Raw genomic sequence first — 25127 nt, forward strand, 5'->3', positions numbered from 1 at the left:
TTAGTTGCTTCATATTTTATTTTTATTTTATACCATTTTTTGTTTTGTTTGAACACTGCATACGAAACAGTGGAATAAAGACAAAGTGCTGAATCAGTTTGAATCAGGTAGTTTCGCAGGAAACATGGCGCTGTCCAGCGAAAATGCTACGCACAGGCCAGGCGCCTTCAAACAGCAAAATAAGGCACATAAGCATGGTCGTCACAAAAGCAACAGATCGTTGGAATCTCTCAGCAGGGGTAAGCTGTCGTCATCTTGCTCCGGTATTGCGAAGGGCGCGCCGTTGTGTTTGCTGTGCTCGGGTTGCGCTTACGGCCATGTGCTTCTCCCGAAGCGTAGCTATGCGGCTCATATTGTCGAGTGCTTGTGTCCTTAAAAAAAAAAAAAAAATACTTGCGATCACTAAGGTTTGACTGTTTTCATTTCCAGGAAAAGTCAGCCTTAAATCCATCACGCGCAAGAACAAGCACGAATTGAAGAGGCTAGAAAGAAAGAATCAGGTGAGTGACAGCCACCGGAATGCGTCACATTTCGCTCTGTTTTCTTGCAAATACTTGGTTTGACTTTTGTCAGACCTTCCAAAACTTTGCTGCTGAGGATCGCGCGTTGTTGTAGCACGTCTAGACTCTGTTGCGGCAAACTTGACGTCAGGCACTGCGCCGTGCTCCCGACCGGGTTGCAGAAATTAGGTGCCTTTTCTCATCTTCTAACCACTACCACCAAACTTGACGTCGATAGGAATTCAGTTTTCAGCGGCGATACCTCATCTCATATCCACATTCACCACACGCAAAAAAAAAAGTTTTTTATTAATCCGCTTGTGAAAGCGCTCGTTCGCTAGCGTTGGAATTGTAAACTTTAGACCTGTCTTTCTTCCGAACTGAACAAGTTAACAGCGGTGTCTCATTTAATGTCTGTAAAGCAGCCACCGATACTTATGCTTTGACCTATCGCTGACTTCGATTGCAATCGCAGATTCAGCAGCTCAGAAAGCTGAAACGTGAGGAAGCAACTGAGAGAAAAAGGGCACTTGGAGGAAGCGGAGTGCCGCCTTTTCTGACGGTAAGGGTCGTCAATCAGCTGTTCTGGGAGCTAAATCTTCACAAAGTGGTCCCGCCTTATCGTCACGATTATTAGTTGCGCCATCACACTCACCACTCGACTCGCTTTACTCCAAAGGCGATCATCCCGCTTCACGCGAACGAGGACCCAGCCAAGTTCCTCGAACTCGTGAAAGCGTGCGACGAGGATGCTGTCATCACAGAAAGCGGCCAGGGGTACTGCCACATCAGGTGGGGATCGTGGCCCTCTATGTCAACGTGCTGGAGTTCGTTAGAATTAGCACTAATTATTTGACGTAATTACAATTTAGTTCTCCCGTTGGAGCGATCACTCGACAAGAACCGAGTTTTCTGGCCATGTTTCGAGAATCCTTTGTTTATATTTCAGTCTTCCACGATTCAAAAAAAGATACTCCTTCGTGATTCCAAGGCCGGGCGACGTGTATGCAACCCTCGATGCTGCCAAGGTGAGCCACCAGTCTGCGTTAATATAGTGTGATCATTATAACTTACTATAGCTAAATCAAGTCCAACACCAAAGCACCTTCATAATGTTCACTATTTGCAACAAGCATTCTATTGTGACATTCTAATACTGGAAGTGAAAAAAATTATGCACATACTTCGTTGTAGGTGACAAGCTGTTACATTCAGCTTTAATAAGAACAGACAATTATGCATCACTGTCTGTTAATACCATTAATGTTGTGTATAAACAAAGAAAATTAGCCCTTAAATATACACTTCTTAGCTTCAAGCTGTTATATTGAACTTTAGTACTAATTGTTTTCATCACAGACTACTGTTGTTATTGTGAATATTTAGACAGTTTTCACCTTGGTGTAAACGTCATCTCATTCGTGTTTTGTTGCATTTGCATTGTGGATAGCTGTGGATAACTTTTGCACTTGTTTTCTCCTTCGAACACTGCTACTCATTGTGTACGCTTTCTGAATCAGAGTGGCATGTGATCTGCAGCTGATGTTATGGGGCAGGATGTCGCCCTTCCATAAATGAGCCCGTCATATTGTGTTGTTTCATTTGAGAATGGAGAACGAGGGGACATGGGTAATCATTTTCTATAGATTACATTATGCCTTTTGTTCATTCACAGTCTGCACGCCTCAAAGTTGTATCCACTTTTCAGGTTGCCGACTCAACGGTGCTCCTGTACTCCCTTGACGGTGGTTATGATGACATAGGCGACATGATGCTGTCGATCTTATTCGCCCAGGGACTGCCATCAGCAATCCATGTTGTACAGGTCAGTGTTTGAGGTGTTTATTTTGGGCTCATAGTGTGGGTGCTTGAGGAGATCCTGAACAAAACAAAACATTTTATAACTAGTAAAGTAATAAAAGTCAAATAACTCCTCGTTAGAAGACCTTGTGCGAGCATAGATATCAATGGTTACCTTCAGGTTGTACAAGGCAGTGGTAGTTTTACAACTCGGGCATTCAGTTTTATTGCTATTGGATAGGTGTGGCCAAGCCCAGGTAGGTGACTCTTAGTTTCTTTTGGAAATATACTACCAATATCACATTCGGAAATGGAGGCTTTCAACTACTGTAGCTCTACCGTATGTGTCTTTTCATTGTGTTCATCCAACCACTCATCCTGAGAAAAAGTCACCTGAAGTATTTTATTTATACACTTTTGACATACATCCGATTGTGGGATGCATTGTATTTCTGTCCATCTGGCCAGGCAGTTTTAGTTTCCAGGCCAGATGCAAAGAAATGCAATGCCCTTTGTTGTTTACCCAGAATTTATTTGTGCTTAAAGAAAGAGTAGTGGTAACTATAAACTTATTTCCTTAGTGGAACGAACATTACTCATTGTTGCCATTTGAGGCATTCGTAACATAAAACAGTTCCAGACCTCATCAGCTTCGGTGCAGTTTGTGGTAATTCTTATATACCATTTCCAAAGCTGTTACAGCTCCAACCTTCAGTATTTGTCTTGAATTCTGGGGTTGAAAAAGTTCTGCTGCCAGCTATGCTGCTCGCAAGTTTTGCACTTGAATTGTGCAACTTCTAGTGCAACTTTCATGTCATAGTTATACACAATGAAGTGGACTGGAGGATGCATTATTCAAAGATAGCAGGTTGGGTCTCTGCAGGTGACAGGTTGTCTTTTCGTTCACTTTACTTTCTTCTTGTGTATGACATAACTACTACTATTAGCATCATCTATACCACCCTTCTTTGGGTGAATCATCTGTTGGTACTCCCTAATATTGTGTCTGACAAAGAAAAAGACCTTTTCAATTTCTCATTATTATGTTTTTCACAGGGGCTTGAGGCACTCCCACAAAAGCAGAGAGCAGAAGCAAGAAAGCAAGTCACCAAAGCGTTAGAGTCAAGGTAAGCACACTTTTGTAAATAGCTGGTGTACCCGTACTCCATCTTAAACACTACTAGGGATGTTCGTAATGTTAGTTTTATTGGTGGGAAGTGATGCGCTTTTGTTGAAAGCTTGTTCGTTCTATGCGTGTCCGCATCCAGAGTTCATCGTACCTCCAGTGAATGAGCTGCTGCAAATCACTGCTGAAAACTCTTCATTATGAGAGTTGAGGACAAGTTTCACTAAAGTGACCTCTTCCTCATCATTCCAGATATAGAGTTTTCTATAATATTTACAGAAGGACCTGCAGCACTAAAATTATTCAGCCACATTGATAATGATGGGTAGTACAGTCGCTGACCGTTTATTTGGATGCAGACGACTCGGACATGCTCGTTCATTCGAACACCATCGCGGCCCCCGCCGCTCACCCCATTAAACCTAATGTACACTCACGGCCGAAAGTTCAGACAACCCACAGTGCGCCGTTCGATTTTTCGGACTCCGACTGGCTGTTCGGTTGTAGCACATACGCTATAACATGCTATCAGTGATGGTTGCAATACATTTGCTAGGTTGCCAGCACTGAAATCTTGAACCAGACATGGATGGACGTCAAGCCAGTGGTAAAATACGTGCAGAATTGCTGATCTTTAAGGCTATGTTAGGCGGCATGTTCTTTTGGCTTTAGCCGGTTACGTGGCCATTAAATGCCTACTGCAGCCAAGCCAAGTAGGGAGTGGACTCGTGACTTGGTGTGGCCTTTATGCTAGCGTGTTCGCACAGGCATTGTCAGTTGCTTTTGCGGCTAGGCATGATGAGCCTCTCGCGCTCAGTGTCTTATACTCATGTGTGTTTCTTCAGTGTGCGAGCTGCTGAAATGGCTTCGATACCGCCTGTTTCTGCGTCGTGGGCATACAGAAAAAACGTGGCCAAAGCAGTAGATACAGGATGCTCACGGTGGCGAAGAAAGCGAAGATCATTCACCAGGTCGAAGGCAGCCGACCTCAGTCTGAAGTTGCTCAGGAATTTTCCGTTTCCAAGCAAACTGTCTCAGATTGCTTCAAGCAGAAAGATAAGATTCTGGAGGCAGTTGAAAAAGCATGCGTGAAAACGCAGAAAAACTGAAAGACTGCTGCCACCCGAGCATTGAGGAATCGCTGAACATGTGGTTAAGTGTCACGGTGGCTAGAAAATACCCATGCCTGGCAACCTGCTGCGACAGAAGGTAGAGATGCTCGCCCTGCGCATAGGTATAACCGGCTTTAAGTTCAGTGATGCCTGGTTGCACAACTTTGCCTTCAAGCGAATGTGCAGCAAGAGTGGTTCGGTCGTGCAAACGCTTGACCAACTACTGTGTTGGCAAGCTTTGCACACTCTGCTGAGCCAGTGCTCGTCAAAATATCTTCAATTGTGATGACACTGGCCTTTCTACAAGGTTCTACCTGACAAGACGCTAGCCTTGTTTGGCAAACCTTGTTATGGGGGCAAGCACAGCAAGAAAAGGCTGACTGTAGTTGTGGGAGGCAACATGACGGGTATGGAAAAACTTCTGCTCCTCATCATAGTAAAATTAAAGCACCCAAAGTGTTTTACAAGCATCGGATCACTCCCTGTGTGGTATGAATCGAACTCCAAGTGTGGATTACCCAAGATATTTTCGAACAGTATGTGCGCTAGCTTGACCGGCGATACGAGCAGCAAAATCGCAAAGTGCTGTGTTTCGTCGATGACTGCGGTGTTCATGGACATATACACAATCTCAAAGCAATTACAATGGAATTATTGCCCCCAAACTTGGCAAGCATGTTGCAACCCATAGACCAGGGTGTGATCAAGAACTTGAAAGTGCATTATCGATTGCGCCTTTTGAATCATGTTGCTTTTATGCGTCAACAGTGACAAGAATGACGTGATTGATGTGCTGTCGGCCATCAGCATCTTGGCTGATGCCTGGAAGGCAGTTACTGAGGAAATTATCCTTAACTGCTTTCGCCACTTAGGTTTCAACACTGAGATTGAGGAGAACAGTTTCACAGATCAGGGCTCCGTGGTTGAGAGTCCACCTACCGAAGAAATTAGCATTTTGAATGACCTTTGCACTAGTCAGGTCGATGTGGGGGCGGGATTGTTTGAAGGGTTCGCCAACTTCAACAGTACCATCTAGTCCGCTCCTCCCGCGCTCCCAACTCTCCTGTTCATGTAGAAATGCTCGTTCATAGACTGATTTCAATGGCTGAACTTCTGGTCGCTGTCACGTGGTCAAAAGCAGAAGCCACGTGCTCTGAGCAGAAATGTCTTGCGTAACATCATACCACCACCAAAATTTGAATAAAACCCAAATGCTTAGCGTTGCATAATTGTATTCGTTATTTTGCCAGAGCCCGTGGTTCGCCAGTGTTGCGCAGTGGTCAGTAACCGAGACCACTGTTCTCATTATTTTGCCAGCATCACAACTGCCTGAACCAAGGTCGACGATGTCATGCCACTCTGTCAATGCTGGATTAGATGTGTTTTGTGTACTGGCCTCAAGACACGGCAGACGACCCGCTAACAAACTACAGGGGCCATTAAAGCAGTTTAAGGACAGTGTATCGTAGTCTCGCTGGCTTGCTGTACGTGCATATAGTACATGGCTTTCATGTGACGTCATAGCCGTTCCTCCGCCGCAGCAGCATTTTTATGGGGGATTACCTGTTGCCTCAGTTTTCTTTGGTCTATGCAGCTCTATTCACAGATTCGTTTATTTGAAGTGTCTTTGTACTTCCTTTAGCTGAGTTCTGGGTGCAATGACGCCTCCTTTCAGCAAAGAGCCACTTAGCGCGGCATATTACGCCAAGTTAATCGCATCTCATGCCCGGTATGGGGGAGAGTTATTAGTAGGTCGTGATGGCCTTTTGATTTGTCAGCACAAATCGTGCGCTCCTCTGTCGTGTGTGATGTGAAGTGCGCAAGACCTAACACAGTATGATCCGCATGTTTAGTACCAAATGCGGCCTTCATGGCCTTCGTGACTCTAGATTTGATTTCTGTTCCCACATTCGTGGTTTGGAAAGGCTTATAAGGATGCTATTGCGATATGGGCTCAACGAGCATCGTATTCGTTGATTGCGGCATTGCGATTGTTCTGCTTTCGAATCACGCGCGCATAAGTTATAGCATGATACCCTCGTCCAGCGGCGTAGCCAAGAGGTGGCACAACGGGCTCAACCATCCCCCCCTTCGACAGTTTTTTCACCATGGCATACAGAGTGAAAAACGAGGTGCCCCCTTGAAATTCTTTGCCTGATACTGTTTATTATAGCATCAAGCAGCCACCAACACACAACAAAAATACAGTACAGATAAAGTGGTGGATTAGTTTTGCATGTCAATGGGCAAAGGCACCAAAAGAGAAGCACACAAGAGAGAGAACAATAATGCTCGGACTCGCCTCTCGTGGCTTTGAACTCCGGCCTTGGGGCAGTGGGTCACCCGCAAAGAACCGGGCGGTGTGCAGTGAGTGATGGCGGCTAATTGGCTAATGACTTAATCGAGCTGTGTCAGCCACAGCTTCTCAACTCAAAAGACCCCGAACCCCCCAAGAAGTGATGTGTGTTCAGCCAAGGAGCAGGGCGCAAAGGTCTGCAGGAGCGGCACATTGTCACCTCCCCCGCAACACCCCCTTGCCGCTGCTTGTGCAAACGTAGTGTGAAGCCGAGGCGCCATTGCAGTGAAGACTATGGGCTGCATGTACAACCCCACAACTGAATACTCAATTTTTGCTCAAAGTATAGCCCCTGTGGTGCTACGGTACTTAATACTCAATTTTTGCTTAGAGTGTAGCCCCTTGTGGCATTAGCATGCAGGAATGATGTACAAATTGGGGCTCCTTGTCTGCCGCAGGTTCCCCGGGGAGAAGCTTCGTGCAGTGGACAAGGAGGAAGACGGATTGCTGCTGCTGCGACAAATTGCCGATCAGAAGCGACGGCTGATAAGCTACAGAGACTCGCGTCCGCACATGCTTGCAGAAAGCGTAGAATTCTGCCCTCACGAAGGCCAAGTAAGCAAAGGCGTTACTAACAAAGGTCATCTAAAGGGACACTAAAGAGCAAATTGATTTATGCGTGTTAGTGAAGTACAATTTGACAGTTCTGTGAGCACCACTCTTACCACGACATGACGCCTGTAAGCGAAAAACACGCGTAAAGAAAATATGGGTGGGTGGAGACACCACCACTAAACACTTTAATGTCATAGATTTTGAAAGAGTCCACTGGGTCATAAATAGAAAAAGAAAAGTACATCATAATCTCTGGGTACCATAGACCTAGCATACAACAAAGTTGCAGAAAGTCTGACCAAGCCACTGTCGTGAAAATACGAAAAATACATTTTAAAATTTTTGACGTCACACGCAGAGATTTTGGTGCAAAATTCGAAGATGAAACTTCAACTAATATTTTCTCTACTAATAAAGAACTTATAATAGTGAAACATGTGGTGTTAGAGTTCTCCGAGTGTAATTTGTCAATATAGACCAAGTCATTGTTTCTCTTGAGCGTCCCTTTAAAGAAGTACCGACACAAGTGTTTTTTGTTGTTGTTGCTTTTTTCTAGTAACTAGCTAATGACCCACTTATAATGACTGAAAACCTCATTTTCTTGAGCGTGCAACACTTATTTGAATACGGTTTTATAGGGTCCAGTTGCGAATCCCGTTTCTCTGAGCATCGAGCTAGGCAGGGCCCTGAACGGTTTACATGCAAGCATAACTTGATATATGAACACGCAGAAGTGCATTGACATGAGCGCTGTGTTGACTAGTACTCTTTTCAACAAAGGCTCCCTGAGTGCTGCTATAATCCTCTCTGGGATGTTGTAAATACTATGTCCGAGTCCGCAAAAATGCTCTGGGGAGGCAAGCTTTTCGGTGTGTCCAAAGCAAAAACGCTTCATCAACTTGTGTACTTTCTTGCAAGTTTTTAAAGGAGATACCTTTTGCGTCTGTCGAAAAAATTCTGCTAGTAGAGAATGCTAGCAAGAATCATGACAGCCAACATAAAATTGTGATGCAGGTGGCTGCTGGTTGTTTAGATTAAAACCAAGTTGATGTTGTGAGAAAGGCATAGGACATTTAGTTTTGTGACACACACTGTGGTTCTTTTTCAATATGTTGCAGGCCATATTTGCTATTGATACTTTGAAATGATGTATTAGTGCCTGCACAAATCTAAGTTATGTTAGATTCAAAATTTTGTGTCCGTACTCCTTTAACTTTTTCTCTTCTTTTGTCTGATCATTGGTTATCTCTTGTTTGTTTGTGATAACTGGCCCCATCATTAACTGAAGCATTGCACGAGATTCCGAGGTTCACTAGTGTGTGTCCTGCTTTGCAGAACCTTGTGGGAACCCTCAAGGTTTCCGGGTACATCAGGGGAAAGGCACTCAGCGTGAACTCTCTTGTGCACATCTCGGGCCACGGGGACTTCCAGATGACACAGATTGATGCCCCTGATGACCCTCATGGCCTCATTCTGAAGTCTCGTGACACATCTGTAAGTGATGCCCCGGACCTTGACCTTTCCTTTAGAGCAGGCGTCGGCAATCTGCGGCCCACGGGGCAGTACTACGAGGCCCCCGGCGTGACGACAGAACCCTTCCCTCAGTCGCCACCTCTCTGGAGAGCAACATGGCAGTTTTGAGATCAAAAAAAGTTTTTGCCGGTAACTTATGTTTGTAAATTGCAATCTCGTAACAAAAGGGCTGGAAGCTAGAGTCATTTTTATATTTCAGTTTTCTTCACATTTTTGTTAGTTCACTGATTTTTTTTTCTTTGACTGCGAATCACTGGCCTTTCCTCTTTTCCCCCTCCCCGCTTTGCCATGCGACTCCTGCCCTGTGCGCTTCATGCAACACGGCTCTCCACCTCAAAAAGGTTGCTGACCTCTGCTTTGGAGCGGAGCAATCGTGCAACAGTTAACGTAACAGTCATAATATTTCAATAAATAATGGTGTCCGTTAGTTGTTGCATAGAAAGTTTTTAGGTTTATTCTGTAACTTCCATGAAACGAAAGAGAAATGCACAAGGTTTCAAAACATTTTATAACCTGCTTCGACCCCGTGAATGTATACTTACCTCATTGTTATACACATGGGCTTCTGCTGCAATGTGAAGGTTCCAGTCAAGTGTTTAATAGTTAATGCTCTTGTGCAGCACAATAACACCCACCCACCCCCATGTGCCATGTTGTCTACACATCCAATTTTTACATTCGAGAGCAGATATTCAATAATTACACTTATGTCAACTGGTATAAAGAGAGACAGAAATGGAGAGGAAAGGCAGCGAGGTCAACCAAGCTCAGCTTGGTTTGCTACACTACACTTGGGGGAAAGGGGGAATAATAGAAAGGGAAGAGAAAGTAAGAGAGTTTATTGAACGTGGGCGGCGGTGGTGTCTATGGTCTCACAGTATTGACAATCATCCGTGAATTTTCAAAATTAAGGCTTGCACTAATCCTTGCAGAAGTCTGTGGAAATGGCGGACCTGACCACCAAGATTCTCGAGAAGGCTGACCCTCTCAAGCAAGAGTCGCTGCAGTCCGAAAACGTGCCGGATGAGATGGATGCAGAGCAGACATGGCCAACACCCGAGGAGCTGGCAGAAGCTGAATGTGAGTGCTGGCAGTGCATTTATAAGCTGCATTTCATTCGTTGATTGGTTTAGGTATTTACTTTAGGCAGGATTAGCTTGGCATTCTCAGCCTGCAGTAGCTCCGACAGTTCAGTCTCTTGTAATTTTTGTGCTGTGTTCAAGTGCTGTGCTGTTACTCTTTGTGGTTGCTTGCTGGATGTCGCATTCTGCAGCAGTGTGCCCTAGGTCATGGATTTGATCTCCAGTCACAGCATTTTCATTCTAATGGTAACTAAATGCTGGAGCGCTTGTGTGCTTAGTACCTGTATACAAGTGGACAGGGGTGGTTGCTATTAATCCAGGGTGTCACACTATGACATTCTTTATTGCCTATATGGTACTTCAGAATTTGATTGGGCTCACTGTTGTATTAATCAATGTACATTTGAAAAACGAAGTCTTCTGAGCTGCTTTCGTTTGAGTATGTGTGTAGTGGTGTGCTAGGGCTGTTGCAGCAAAAAGGACATGTCTATGCTACAGCTTAGTTCGAGCTTATGCTGCGAAACTGTAACCAAATAATAGTAGCATTATTATGTTTCATTTTCAAGTAGTTCATTAGTGCTTGTTTTCATCTTGTGCATCAGACACGTTGGTGCTTTCTGTTCGAAGCACAGGGCTCTGTTGGACCTAGTTATTGATCGTTAAAGATATGAATAGCCTCTGTGAGAACATCTGCACAAGCCATAAATGTAGCTTTATGGCGCTCATATAAAAGATGCATACAGCTCAATAATACATCCTTTCATGATGTCTGTGCTGTCATCTCTTATTGCTAGTTTCAGCCGTGGCAGTGTTGATAAACTGCTTTTCTCTATTATATAGTGCTACTGATGTTGATACTCATTAATCTGGCTCTCCAATGGTCTTCTATGGGCCTCAATGAAAGGCAATAAATGGAACTGGCATTTAAAGTTTACAGTGATCTCTTTTGTAATAATAATCAGCAGTCATCACCTGCTATTCGCATATGAATAAACATCACTGGTCGTTTGCTGCACTGCACATAATTGCTTCGAAAACTCTTCATGTAACACTTCTACGGCAGCCCTGCCAAATTCATCTAGTCTGGTGATGGCTTATGTTTTGTGTCGGCCTGTTAGTAACAATATCCCTAGCAGGTTCTGCAAAATGAGTGGGGTTCACGTATTTGGCTCTGCTAATTGTTTTGTGAATTAATACTACATATTTTATAACGGATATACAGTTGAACCCCTTCATAAGGGACATGCACTGGGCAGCAATTCTTGTCTTTATATGAACTGTCTCTTAGAATTAGGGTACCACATATGCATTTTCTTGTCAACCCCTATTTCGATGTCGGCACACTGGTCTCCGTTATACCCATTTGTTTGTTACATCAGTGTCCGTTACTAAGGGATTCCAGTGTAATACAGCATCTGCATTATAGCACGTCTTGTTGTTTTGGCCATAAAAAGAAGATCACGTGCTCAATAATTTTTGAAGGCTGGACTACTTGGTGATTGATCATTATACCGTATTAGGTGAAGTAGCAAACTTTGCCGAGAACTAAAGGGACAAGATCGTGAATGTCATGTCTTTCTTGTCCGTTAAGTGCTCGTCAATATGCGTCTCTTCACCAGTACGGTATGATAACAACTCATAAAAATGCCATTATGTTGCAAAGATAGAAAAAAAATGTTTGCATTATGCCCCGCATCGTGGTGTAGATGACTACATTAGTAGTCTGATTTGTGCTTCACATTGTATTTGTGGCCAGGTTGCATAACCATACGAGACGCAAAAAAATGCAATTCACATTCTCTTGAGTTAATTTTTTAGTGATTTTGGTGTCTCTCTGTTTTGTATTGCGTATATATTTCTCGTAGTTGCAAAGTGAAAGTGCTGCTGCAATACTGTAAAGTCGTTACTGTCTTCCGGAGAGTACAGTAGAACCCCGCTGATACGTTTTTCACGGGACCGTAAAAAAACGTAGGAGCCGGGAAACGCAAGAGCCGAGAAACGCGAAAAATTGAGAAATAAGAGTAGTGGTGAACTGCACATAGTTTTATTTTAATTCTTTCGCTTGAAAAAATCATGCAGTGTTGCCTGGCGCATCTCTCACGCCCGACAAGCACAAGGCGTTTTTCAAGCACCTGTAGTACCATGTGGCTCTCGCCATTGTCACTGGTGCACACATATCTTCGCAATAAATCCTGTGCCGCTACGGCCGATGAGGACGTTGGCTTCGGTATCCGCTCCACCTCCTCCTCAACTTCCTCGTCACTGGCGCACAGATCAGCGCACTCAGCCACGATATCGTCGACGGATAACATCGCAAAGGTGACAACGGCGTCGTCAACAGAAGCATAGTCACTGAACGCGATTCCACTGCCACCAACAGTCTCCATGGCAGTGTTCAGTTCTGCACGCTCGTATAACCTGCACGCTCGTATATGCTGCACGCTCGTATAACCTGCGCAACGACCGACACGGAAAAAGGCAATGCGAGAAGACCGCAGCAAGCACGGGTAGCACGGGCACACATGGGCGATGGTGATGGCGATCGGGCTTTGAATTGGGCCGCCTGCGGGACCCGGTGGAGATAAGTTTAAGCCAGCGTGACATCCCAAGAAAACAAAAACAGGTCTCGGAGACCTTACTTTTACAGATGCCAAAAGCAATTTTAGGACCCCAACGCATCATAGACACAATCTTTCTTGGAGTGCAAATACGGATCTCAAAGGTCATGCTTTTGCTGGCATGAACCGAAAATACGTCATAGGTGTTGCCCCCGGCACTTTGGGTGGCCAATCCCATCATCAAGCCACCAAGCCAAGCTACATGAAAAACAACATGGCCACTCAAGCGGGCACGTCGTGGCACTTCGCTACGTATGATGCGGGAACGGTCCCACAGTTGCGACGCAGCAGCGGGGTTCCCAATGTATTGGATCCTAAGGGAGCTGTGCCGGGACTGGCCGAAAACGACGTAACAGCCAGGAAAACGCACCACACAGGAACGCAACAGCGGGGTTCTACTGTATTTGCTGCAAAATGCACTCTGGACAGCAGCTCGCAATGTCAAGTCGTAATTGCAAACATTTTTTAATAAGGAAACTGACTGGGAATGGAACCTTTTGAAATGGCACATACATTTGATAATGTTCTGCACAGTCACTCCTCATTTTCAAACATACTGTAAGAGTGAAAATTACACGGTTATAGACACAGTAATGTAGTTTCGAGCCTGATCACTAGGTAGCTTATTAGGAAGTGGTGGCGTTAAGACATGGGTATAAATAAAGGCAGTAGATGCCTAAAATGTACTTGTGGGTTAGTTGGTTTGACCATTACAGCGTATATTGGGGGTGTCCACGAGGCTTACGCTATTGTCATCACTTTTCTTTTTTTTTTCCCCGACTGCATGATGATGACACAAACATATGTACAGGTGATGGCAATTAAGTCTAGTTCTTAACTGGTGCTTATCGTGTCTATACTCTGTTTCTTTTTCCCTCTGTTTTTGCTCTGCCACTACCCAACAAATCCAACAATGACTAAATTAATTTTTATCCAGTGAAATACAGGAAATGGGCCTAAAGTGAAGAGCCACAAGGGTAGCTTGAGAAGTTCACAAGGCCCAATAGAGCAAAAAGACAAAAAAGAAAAATTGAGCAGCCAAATCTTGTGTAGATTCACTGGTGAACCTATACGTACACTGCTAAGTGACAAAATGGAGGAGGCCAAACATTTGCGCTCATGAAGCAAGCCAATCAAAAGTACTGTTGATTGCTATGTAAGGCCTTATTTCTTCGTGTAACCTGAATTTCTTGTCTTCCAGCCGCACAGTCAGGGACAGAGTCAAGAAAGAAGGTGGTCAAGAAGGTTCCCAAGGGCACATCTGAATACCAGGCCTGCTGGATCCTGGATGACGAGAGCGGAAAGGAGGGCTCTGAATCCGACTCCGAGAATGAGGACGAAGAGGAAGGAGGCGAAGGGTTCGAGCCGATGGACAGGGATGACGATGAAGTTTCTGACACCGACAACGCCACCATTGCCGACGACACCGAATCGGTATGTCGAGCGCTTCATTTTGCAGGCACCGTGACACATGAAAGAGATCTTTACTGGGACTTAAAAAGAGTCCTGTAACATCTGTTTGAGCATCTCTGCCAGCCGGTTGTTGAGGCTGCTGCAAACATCTGGGCCCAACATTATTACGCTGCACCTGCGTGGAATTGACATTTAAATTGCAAAGTCGGGTAGAAGTCGCTAGCTCTTTTTTAGACAATGATTGCATAAGTACAATTTGGCTTATGACATCCATTAATACTCGTGACATATGGGCAAAAGTAAAGTACTTTGAAGTAAACCTCTTTTGCCGCCAAAACAGACCATTTGGAGAAAGTAATCATGTCGATAACACACTGCACTGGGCTACTGCTTTAGGTGGTTCCCCGGAGGACACTGCAGAAAAAACGGCGCTGCTTGTCGAAGCAGAAAGGTTAGAAATATTTCAAAAAACTGTTCTGTACATCATATTTAGAGATTACGGAGCATAAAAACTTTTTTATTGTGTGGCGGCTTATAATGCCCATACTTATAATTTTTTTCTTTTTGAGTATGAATCATCGGTGTTTTGCTGTCCTTGATTTTGCCGCCCTTTTTCATTGCTGTGTCAGTGACAGCATGCAGCTTTCTGGTGATCCAGTGATCCTCTGATTGATCAGTGGAGAGACAAAATTAAACGAGTTTTAGGGGCAAAGTTCCTTATAGCGGCACCCGTTCGTCCTTCGTAGCCGTTGTAGTAGTGTGTAACAAGTATAACATTTTGACCTCCAAGGTGGTGCCGGTGAGAGATTTCTTCTGTGCGTTGTTGAACAATAAAGGTAGTGCTCAATGTACAGGAGAATTCGGCTTTTAGATAACGCGCGTGCCACGCTGCGAATTTTTCATTGTTCAACAATGCACAGAAGACAAGAAAGGCTTGCTTAGTTATACTTTCTGGGCGTAACTTCCTAGGTTTTAGGAAGGTTTAGCGAGTGTTGGGCCGCAGTGCCATGAATACAGTGAACTAGTATATACCATGAACTCGAGGTGGTTAAAGGTGGGAAGTAGACATGAAGCGCAGGCCGTAAAAAAGTGTGCGTGTGCCTCATCTCGTTCAGTCCTTGGAATGTCCGCTGGATGGCGGTGCTTCTATATGAGGAATATATGATGAAAAGTTGCGAGATGGTGGTACTTGGAGTGTTGAATAGATAGACGAACGGACACACAGGCAAATTAGTGCATGGACAGACGCATGGACGGATGGACGCAGGGGCGGTTGCATAAACAAACGCAGGGACAGACGCACAGATGGACGTGCAGACGCACGAACAGACGCACGCACAGACGGGCGGGTGGACGCACGGGCAGCCACACAGGCGCACGTATGGATGGACGGAAGCAAGAACGAATGGACGGATGGATGCTTCGCCCCACTATCCATCATTCACTCCGTGGATATGCTGCCATTTTTTTTTTTCTAAAAGAGCGCAGAGACACGCCTTTACATCACAAGAGTAAACAACTGCACACAAAAAAAGAGTGTGCCACGAAAGGTCAACGATATCCCAGCACACAACCGACTCGCTCCTTATGCGCTTCTTGCCAAGCGTTTTTGTAGGACGCAGATTGTGTATGGCAGGAACACCAGTGAGCGTCTCTTGCTGCGCACTGGCAGCACACGGCAACTGCCACTGCCAACACTAACATGGCGTTGTTAGTGACAGAATGCTGGCATTTGAGAGTATAGGTAGGCTGTAAACCTTCACTTTCAACAAGTCGCATTACTGCTGAAAATGAAAACTTTTTCTCAGCGCAAAAATATACTCACAGGTTACCGCAGTGTTTCGACACGTTTTCTTCTATTGAAAAACGATGCACGCTGTATGTGAGAGTACACCCTTACTGCACGAAAAAAAGTAGGTGCGGGGTCTGCTTTTCTGTGGCTTTTCCAGGAAGAATCTGCTACAAAAGGTGTCACTCCTTTGTCATGTGTCACTGCGCCCGAACGCCTTTCTGAAAGATGTCCCTTTGTGTAAAAGACTTTAGGCAGCCCGAGTGTCAGGGTATAAGCCAAATCGTACTTATTGCCATTGGCTGAACTGAGTATCTGCTTAGTTGCCGTCAGGGCACTGTAAGCTGTTGTAGAGTGTCACAGTGCACCCGCACTATGTTCTGCAGGGCTAAAAATACGCATGACTGAGAGTTACACCAGTACACTCAGGATCTCATGAAAAGTGAGCCGTGCATTCAAAGGAAAAAAAAAAAGAGAAAAAAGTGCTCATGATCTTGATATGAGCTGCTGTAAGGTCTTACCTGTTTGCTCTCTTGTAATTCCCCCTGCGGCAAATCGCTGTTACTCCACTTGTGCTTTATAGATTCTAAAAATTTTTGAGATTGTCAGTTCTTGAAGCATTGAACTCCGATAGTCAGGTTGTCCAACGAGTACTTACAGAAGGGCTCTACAGCCCCTTTAAAGCGCCACTCATCAGGCCCCATAACAAATTTTCTTTAGACCGTGGAAGTTGTTGTGTCCAAAGGAGCATTATGCCACAAAATTTTTTTCAGTCGGTTCATTACGAGCTGAGAAAACTGCTTTTTTGAAATGGCACGAAACAATGATGAGAGGAGGTGAGCTCGAAACCCCTGCCGCTCCACCGCGCTCCTCTCCAGCATCCGACCACAAGGTCACGTCTGCATGACGTGCCCGAACAACCCCTAAACACGCGAGCGGCGTTTGTTTGTTTGACCAGCATTGTATTGTGGTCTACTGCTTGTTTCTGCAAGATAGTTTGCAAACGCTAGCTTAGACGTCGTGGAACAGATGAGCACAATGGGTGCGCGAATGCATAGGAGCGTTACTTTCGCTTCCACAGCTGTCGTCTGCTCGATGCGCTGACCACGGGGACACGAACACATGCGAAACGCCAGCGCATTAGCCCCTCATCTCATTTAAATCCACAAGGAAAAAATGAAAAGAAAATGTGCACATTTGTTTATAGCGTCTCATCATTTATCTAGAGTTTTATTAATCTCTTCAAGCTACAAATTGCACAAACTACACTTGTCATGTTAAATAATTTTCATCATGTCACATGCCACTGTTGGCAACGTCAGAGCACAGTCGTCTACGTAGAGGACCAACGTCACTGCACTGCCGTGTACGTAGGGTCATTCATGCGTGCATGTCATGCCCTCATTCTCTGGGTGCCAAAGCAAAAGAAAGGGGGAGCAGCATTCATCCTGAAATTTTACTGATTTTCGCGGCGCGTAGCATTGCAAATTTTGGCCGACGTGATTGCGAACACCCTATCTACGTATTGCGCTTGTCAGCTCAAAATTGTCAAACCTTGTGAGTGGCCCTTTAAGGCGAGTACTAGAGGGGTTAGGCATGAACTTGCAAGATAATTTAATCTAGTCGCTATGCCAGATAACAGAGCTGAGTGCCTATGGCAATTAGTGTATAACCCTTCTTGTTTTCATCTAAGGTGCGCTGAATCTTTTCTTTGGCTTGGCATTATGAACCAAGTATGTATACCAACAATGAGTTTACTTTGCCATTGCCATTCACAGAGACCTTGATTGCCCTGGCATGTTGTATTATTTAACGTGTACAGTGAAGCTTCATTGTAAGGAAGTCAAAAGTGACGCTAGATTAGTTCAGTGTCGCTGTCAGTCTGTTCTAACTCTCTATCGCCGGGGCAATAGTGTTACTGCCGTGTAAGTAGAAGCTTGAGCAAGAGCCCGCCATGCAGTCTTGGGCAGTAACTAGTTACTAGTAATGTGTTACAAGAAACTAGTTACTTTTAATTTAGAGTAACTTGTAACTGTTACTGGTTACTTTAATTTACAGTAACTGTAACAAAAATACAGTTACAGCTACTTCTGTTTTGTTAACAATCATCCAACGGCCACACTCGTTAAAGGCTGACGTTACAAGCTTTCCATTTTTTCGAACTTTCTTCTTTGCAATACCCTCTCCACCTTTCGACTTTCCACGGCTCCCATCGCAGTTTAATAGAACAGGTTGCTAAGAGGAACATCTTCCCGGCAGAAGACCGAGTTCGGAGTTTACTTGTATACTACATGTCTTAAGGTAAACATATTTGACAAAGGCCTGTCTGGCCGGTTTGAAGCGAAGTGTGTCTAGAGGGTATGTTTATTTGTAAAACAACATGTCGTAAATCAATAATGTCGCCACTGAACACCTTGCCAAGTTCACTTGCCCTTCCCCAGACTTTTCTTTTTGTGGGGAAGGGGAATATTTATATATATACATCTCTTTTTTGTCACTAGAACTTCTATCTCTTTTCTTGGTATGTCGATGAACATTCCTACATCTGAGGCTTCCAGTAAGTCGCGTTTGACAGGTGGCTAGAAAACAGCAGCATGAAACTGCTTAAAGCCTGAAGCATTTGAAATGGGTTTGTAACTGACTGTGACAGCTCTACTTCGAGTTAACACAACAATTATAAACAAAGTGATTGACGTTTCGCCTCCTATGCAGGTGGTATCCTCAGTAGACACTGGCAAAAAAAAAAAAATTAAGCGGAGGTCAATAAGTTCATTAGTCACACATGTCCGTGCAAACGCTCCGTAGGGGGCCGCGGGTTGCTGTTGCAAGCTGGTGCGTCGTAGCAAATGAACCACGTTTCCTGAAGCCTCCAACCCCCCCCCACACACACACACATTGTTTAGGTCAAAACTATGGTTCTGTGCAGCATCGTTCTAGGGTTTCACAACATGCAACTTTCACTACCTGCATGCCTTCCTACGTCTTTATTAATTAAAATATATCATTTGTTTTGAATCAATTTTTATACATTAACAGAAAAGTAAGGACGTTACTTTTTCACTGTAACTGTAACAAGTTACTGTCACTGTAACAGTAACTGTAACAAGTTACTGTAACAAAATCGATAACTGTAACACTGTTACTTTTTACTGGTAACGTGCCCATGACTGCCGCCATGTACCATATTAGAAGAATAAAGAAAAAAATTTACAGGATTGTTTGTAGTTGGGCCAGTTTTATGTAGCTTAAGATTATTAATACTTTTGATCACAACTGGCAGCATGTGTTTCAATAACAGGGCTACAGGCTTGCTATTTCGATTGCAGGAAGTAGTGGTTGATAAGTTACACAAGCCTGCCAAACCAATTTGGTCAACCATTGAGCCTTACTTGTCTTGGAACCGAGTTCTTGTGTTATTCGCACTCGCTTTGCTTGTTGTAAGCATTTCCTGGTCTTGAGAGTAGTGGACTGCTGTAAGCCGTCTGTTAAGTTTAATGCTTGCATTGGATGTGAGCAGATGTTCTTAAGTATACAACAATAAAGCGGATTCTTTATGCTGTAGAATTTGGTTTCTTCGGTGCTGAAGACAACGTAGTGCACGAAAAATCTCTTTTGGTTCCTTATGTACATGCCGCTAGACATCATGTTTTGCATTCAGTGGTCCACTTTGCTCAAGCCATTCTGCATGATATGAAATGCATTTCAGATCTCAATTGCGGGTGGAAAGGAGGGCTATGACAACCATCTCGATTTAGAAGAGGAAAAGGCTAGGTGAGAGGCTCTCTTACAACGTTATTGCTGGAATTGCTTGCCACCTCCTTTTCCCTTTCTCATGAATCACATATTCAAAAGCAAAGTTGATAAGGATCTTGACATTGGATACCTTTCATGTTAACTGACTAGTTTATCTCTGTTACACTTATACAGCAGCTCTCTGTAATGCCCTCAGACATTTAGGGTGTAATAAATAAATGAATAAACAAATCCGCATATCTTTTTATATTTTGCAATGCTCCACTGGGTGTGCCTCTTCATTAAGCATGGAAACTAGGCCCATATTTCACCTTCAGCAACGACTTTGCTACTTCTTGTTGGAAATACAAAGCCCGTATTGTTCATTTAAAGCCAGATACGTCTAAATTGCCTCATGTTAGGCATGATACCTTTCAGTATGCAAATATTCGTATCTCTTCATCATGCTCGATTTGCCCCGCCACGGTGGTCTAGTGGCTATGGTACTCGGCTGCTGACCCGCAGGTCGCGGGATCCAATCCTGGCTGTGGCGGCTGCATTTCCGATGGAGGCGGAAATGTTGTAGGCCCGTGTACTCAGATTTGGGTGCACGTTAAAGAACCCCAGGTGGTCAAAATTTCCGGAGCCCTCCACTACGGCGTCTCTCATAATCAAATAGTGGTTTTGGGACGTTAAACCCCACCAATCAATCATCAATCATGCTCGATTTCATGTAAAAGTGTTCGTATACATTGAAAGCAGTGCTGGTGCCCTTACGAAATTGCTTTCTTTCTTTCTTTAGTCTGGTGAGGTTCAGGGAGGAGCGCATGGACCAGATGTTTCCCGATGAAATCGACACTCCCCTCGACCAGTCCGCGCGAAAGAGGTTTGCGAGGTAAGCAAGTACGGTTTCTTGAGCTGGCACAGACATAAAAACAAACTATACTACAGTCTTTTCTCCCACTAGTTCTCCCTTAAAGGGACACTAAAGTAAAATAACAATTTGCATCAGAGTGAAAGCTCAATGCATGACAATTAAAACGACAATATTATTAAAGAAAGTGCCCTACTTACAGAGAAATTAAGGTGAATGCACAAGAACACATGCGCCGCAGTAGGACATTTTCAAAATGATCCCGATGACTTCAAACGGGCCGCCTACAGTTAACCACTAGCAATCGATCTAACTGCACTAAATAAAGAACCTTCCATGCATCAAGAAATGCAACAAAATTCTGCTTGTTCGTTTCTGTTTGATTCATGAAAAAAAAAAAAAGAACCGCCGGATATTACTATGAGAAATGACACAAGTGGATCAAAAATTCTATGAACAGGTGGTGCCATCTAGCGGGGCACAGTTGAAACAAAAACGTCTGCAATCTTGGAGTCAGTGGCGGGAAATTGATCAATGGCCGTTGTTGCTGCTATGGCTCCCACTGCTTTGGTCTGCTACTAACGCAGTAAAGCCAGGCAACGTTGCGCATGGCAACAGTGACGTGAGTCGAGAACGGTCGGTCCGCATAGGCGGTAGTTTTAAGTGTGCTAATTGAATGCGGAGCGCTAAAACGGGATTTTATTTCGAAACAGGCCCTTCCTTGGTACAAAAGTAATGCTACGAGGTTTCCGGACCACCATTTTAACAATCAACTTCGACTTGGTAGTTGACTTTAGTGTCCCTTTAAGCTGCATTATTAAATTTCTGTAGCATAGAAAAGGAAAAAATACTAGAAGAGGGAAGGAAAAGAAAAGCAAAGAGAAGCAAAAAAGGCTGCCCAGTCCCACACTTCCTTGAGGCTTGGCACTGTTTATGTGCAAAGCTGCCTTCTTTTTTTTGTAGTACTTTTCAGTGTTTCTGCACTCTGTGCAATGCTGTGTGTTGCGTAGCACCCAGTCTTTCGACGCCTGACCGCACGTCTACGTCACGCAGGTATCGTGGCTTGAAGAGCTTTCACTCGTCTCCTTGGGATCCCAAAGAGAACCTTCCTCTCGACTACGCCCGCGTGTTCCAGTTTGAGAACTTTGCGAGGACCAAGAAACGGGTCTTGTCTGAAGAAAAGGAAGGTGCCATGGTGGGTGTGCCGTTCCTTAACTTGCCCGTTTCTGCCTGCGTATTGTTGAAATTTTCTTTCCATTGTATATAACAGGGTTAACTTATTATTGTGAAGGTTCAAACTGGTTGTTTCTCCATTACACACAAAAAACTAATTAGACGAAGCAAGAACCGAAGACACAGCGCTTGACCGGAGTAAAAAAACGAGAGTTCCTAGCATTTGCTATAGTAGTGTTGTTCAGCTCGTGACAACAATTAGTTTTTCAACTCACTGGACACACTAGTGTTAAAAGTTACGTTTCTCCTTTTTGCCCGCCTTAGACAGAAATTTTTAAGGTTTCATGTGCAGAGTAAATTATTTTTCGTTTAACTGATTGTTTCATGACTGACAATGTAATTTTCCTGCTTGCTCAGTGTGTGCAAGTAAACATATTTCACCAGTGTCTCCTTTTGCATTCAAGAAGCTCGATTGACAGTGAGATCACTTGGTTTCGTTCAAATTCTACAAGCCGGTGGGTAAAGTTTATGAAATTAGTTTTACACAAGGCTGGTTAATGCAATTTTGCCTGTAAACTTATTTCTGACTTGAATGGGCCTACTCCTATTACACGAAATGTGTAGAGATTCGTTTTTTCTCCTTCGTGAATGACAAAAGCTGTTCACTTTTTGCAGCCTGGCTGGTACGTCACCGTGCACATCGCTAATGTCCCACGAAATATTTATGGTAAGCATCTAGAGTGTCACTGTCTGGTTATGTTGTTCTGATTCCATGTTTCATGTGGGGAAACTAGGAGGATTAGTTAATTTTGCTTATTTTTTTTTCGAGGCACTGGCAGTGTAATTACCGTAACTACTCGAATCTAACGCGCACCTTTTTTCCGGTTAAGCGAGTTCATAAATCGCATGCGCGTTAGAATCGAGTACGAACAAAAAAATTACGGTCAATCTATTGCCATCGGCAAATCCAAAATGGCCGCCCCCTACGTGCGTCGGCATGGCGCGTCGGCCGTTTCTGCCTATGTGTTTCCCATGTGCGGCGCTTCGTACGTGTGCTGGGGAGTTCGTCATCTAGTAGTGCATTAGCATCGACGGCGTGGAAGGGCCGACTCCAAAAACTCGAGTGCACCACGATGCCGCTTTTAAAAGAAAAGCCATCGCGTGTGCAGAAACGAACGGAAATCGGGCCGCATCGCGGTCGTTCGGAGTTCCCGAAACGTGCGTGCAGGACCGGCGGAAACAAAAGCAAAAGATTGTCGACAGCAAAGCTTCACGCAAAGGCTTCAGTGGACTACAGCAGGGTCGGTTTCCGCAAATTAAAGAGCTGCTCGGCGAGTATGTGCTTGAGCAGCGAGCGGCACAGCGGCCTGTGACGACAGAACTGCTCCAAGTGCGGGCTATGCAATTAGTCTTGGAAAACGGTCTGATGCGGAGCCAGTTTAAAGCGAGCAGGTGCTGGCTAACTAACCTTATGAAGAGGAAAGGCCTTTCCCTCCAAAGGGAAACATGCATATGCGAAAAGTTTTGCGGAGGAGTACGATGAAAAGCTTCACAGTTTTCAGAGGTTCGTCCTAAACTTGCGGCGCAACAACGGCTACCTGCTTGGGCAATTCGGGAATGCCGATCAGACACCTCTTTACTTCGACATGCCTGGCACCACAACCGTCGAGAAGAAGGGGGCGAAGCAAGTTTGCGTGCTGACATCGGTCCACGGTAAAACTACAGTGACGGCAATGCTCTGTTACACGTCAGATGGGCACAAGCTTCGCCCGTACCTCATATTTAAATGGAAGACGCTCCCGAAAGGAGTCGTTTTTTCGAGTGGTGTGATCGTGCGGGCCAACGATAAAAATGGGTGCGCGTTGCAATCGATGTCTTACGGGTTTTTTTTTTTTTTTCGCGGTGGAAATTGGGTGCGCGTTACAATCGAGGGCGCGGTGGAATCGAGTAAATACGGTATCATGATAAAAACTTATTCATTGATTGGTTGGTTGATTGATTGACAATATTGTCACCAATCTTGTCTCACTCAAGGAAACCTTCCGCAGAACTGCTCGTCAAGCTAGGACAAAAAGAAAAACTGCTCCAACCCAACCTCTTCGTCCTCTTCCACACGAAAACCACGCGAATTCATGCGGCATTAAAAAGCGGCTCAATCCCAACCTCTTCGTCCTCTTCCACACGAAAACCACGCGAATTCATGCGGCATTAGTCCCCCCTTTTAAAAAGCATCGACTCGATGCTTCTAAATAAAAAGAAGAAGAAAAAAAAAAACCCATAATTAGAACACGCGTTGACGCAGAGAATGACAAAGTGAGTGCCAGGGAAAACAAAGAGGGCGCACAAGCACTTGGACCATGCGCGAACACAACAGCACCAGTGGAAGAGTCAAGAAAAAAAACACCACATGAGATCACTGTCACGTTTGCGAAGTAACTCGCAAGCACAGAGACTATTGTGTGTAGTACGGCTTGAGTCGTACGACATGCACAGTTTCGGGCCGATGTTGTCGACGTGACGACACTGTGCCGTCCGGAAGTACTCGTATGTAAGGTCACTCACACGTCGGATAACCTTGTATGGTCCGAAATAACGGCTCAGAAGCTTTTCAGACAAGCCTGGTCGTCGGACAGGAGTCCACACCCACACTCGTTCACCCGGGTGGTATGCGACGTTTCGACGGCGAAGGTTGTAACGTCGTGCATCTGCGTCTTGTTGGTGACCGATGTTCACGCGAGCCAGTTGACGAGCCTCTTCGGCGTACTGCGTGTATTGCTCGGCTTCTGGAGAAAGAGCATCGCTATTATCGTACGGCAGCATAGCGTCAAGCATCGTTTGTACGTTGCGTCCATAAACAAGGTGGAAAGGTGAAAATCGGGTTGTTTCCTGCATTGCCGTATTGTATGCGAACGTGACGTATGGGAGGATATCGTCCCAGGTTTTGTGCTGCACGTCCACGTACATTGACAGCATGTCCGCTATGGTCTTGTTGAGCCTTTCCGTCAGTCCATTACTTTGTGGGTGGTAAGCCGTTGTTTTTCGGTGACTCGTGCAGCTCAGTCTGAAAATGTCCTCTAGCATTTGTGCCGTAAATGATGTTCCTCTATCCGTAATCACACATGACGGCGCGCCGTGCCGGAGGACGATGTGCTGCACGAAGAACTTCGCCACTTCAGACGCCGTGCCGCGGGGTAATGCCTTTGTCTCAGCATACCGGGTCAAGTAATCGGTTGCCACTATAATCCATTTGTTACCAGTGGCCGACAAAGGGAAGGGTCCTAGAAGGTCCATTCCTACGAGGTCGAAAGGTGTCCGTGGTGGTGTAATAGGGTGGAGAAGGCCCGCAGGTTTCACGGGTGGCGTCTTGCGACGCTGGCACTCGCGGCAGCCTTGCACGTAGCGGTGTACACTGGTCGAAAGTCGTGGCCAATAGTACTGCTGGCGCACTCTGGCGAGAGTCCGCG

The 25127-nt window shown here is 44.9% G+C and overlaps 1 protein-coding gene across 1 annotated transcript in view; it reads left to right on the forward strand.

Moving 5' to 3' along the window:
- Window positions 1-83: 83 nt before the first annotated feature.
- Tsr1 (Tsr1 ribosome assembly factor) overlaps window positions 84-25127 on the forward strand; it is a 32933-nt gene continuing 7889 nt past the window's right edge. The window contains exons 1-15 of the mRNA XM_037425573.2: window positions 84-239; window positions 430-500; window positions 976-1062; window positions 1180-1292; window positions 1450-1528; window positions 2209-2325; window positions 3357-3427; window positions 7293-7449; window positions 8785-8943; window positions 9915-10062; window positions 13884-14116; window positions 19591-19655; window positions 20419-20511; window positions 21544-21685; window positions 22339-22390. Of these exons, the coding sequence (XP_037281470.2) occupies window positions 125-239; window positions 430-500; window positions 976-1062; window positions 1180-1292; window positions 1450-1528; window positions 2209-2325; window positions 3357-3427; window positions 7293-7449; window positions 8785-8943; window positions 9915-10062; window positions 13884-14116; window positions 19591-19655; window positions 20419-20511; window positions 21544-21685; window positions 22339-22390 (1702 nt within the window). The 5' untranslated portion in view covers window positions 84-124. The remainder of the gene's footprint in view (window positions 240-429; window positions 501-975; window positions 1063-1179; window positions 1293-1449; window positions 1529-2208; window positions 2326-3356; window positions 3428-7292; window positions 7450-8784; window positions 8944-9914; window positions 10063-13883; window positions 14117-19590; window positions 19656-20418; window positions 20512-21543; window positions 21686-22338; window positions 22391-25127) is intronic.

Source organism: Rhipicephalus microplus, chromosome 5 (genome assembly GCF_043290135.1).
Source record: "Rhipicephalus microplus isolate Deutch F79 chromosome 5, USDA_Rmic, whole genome shotgun sequence".
In the NCBI taxonomy this organism is placed as follows: Eukaryota; Metazoa; Arthropoda; class Arachnida; order Ixodida; family Ixodidae; genus Rhipicephalus; species Rhipicephalus microplus.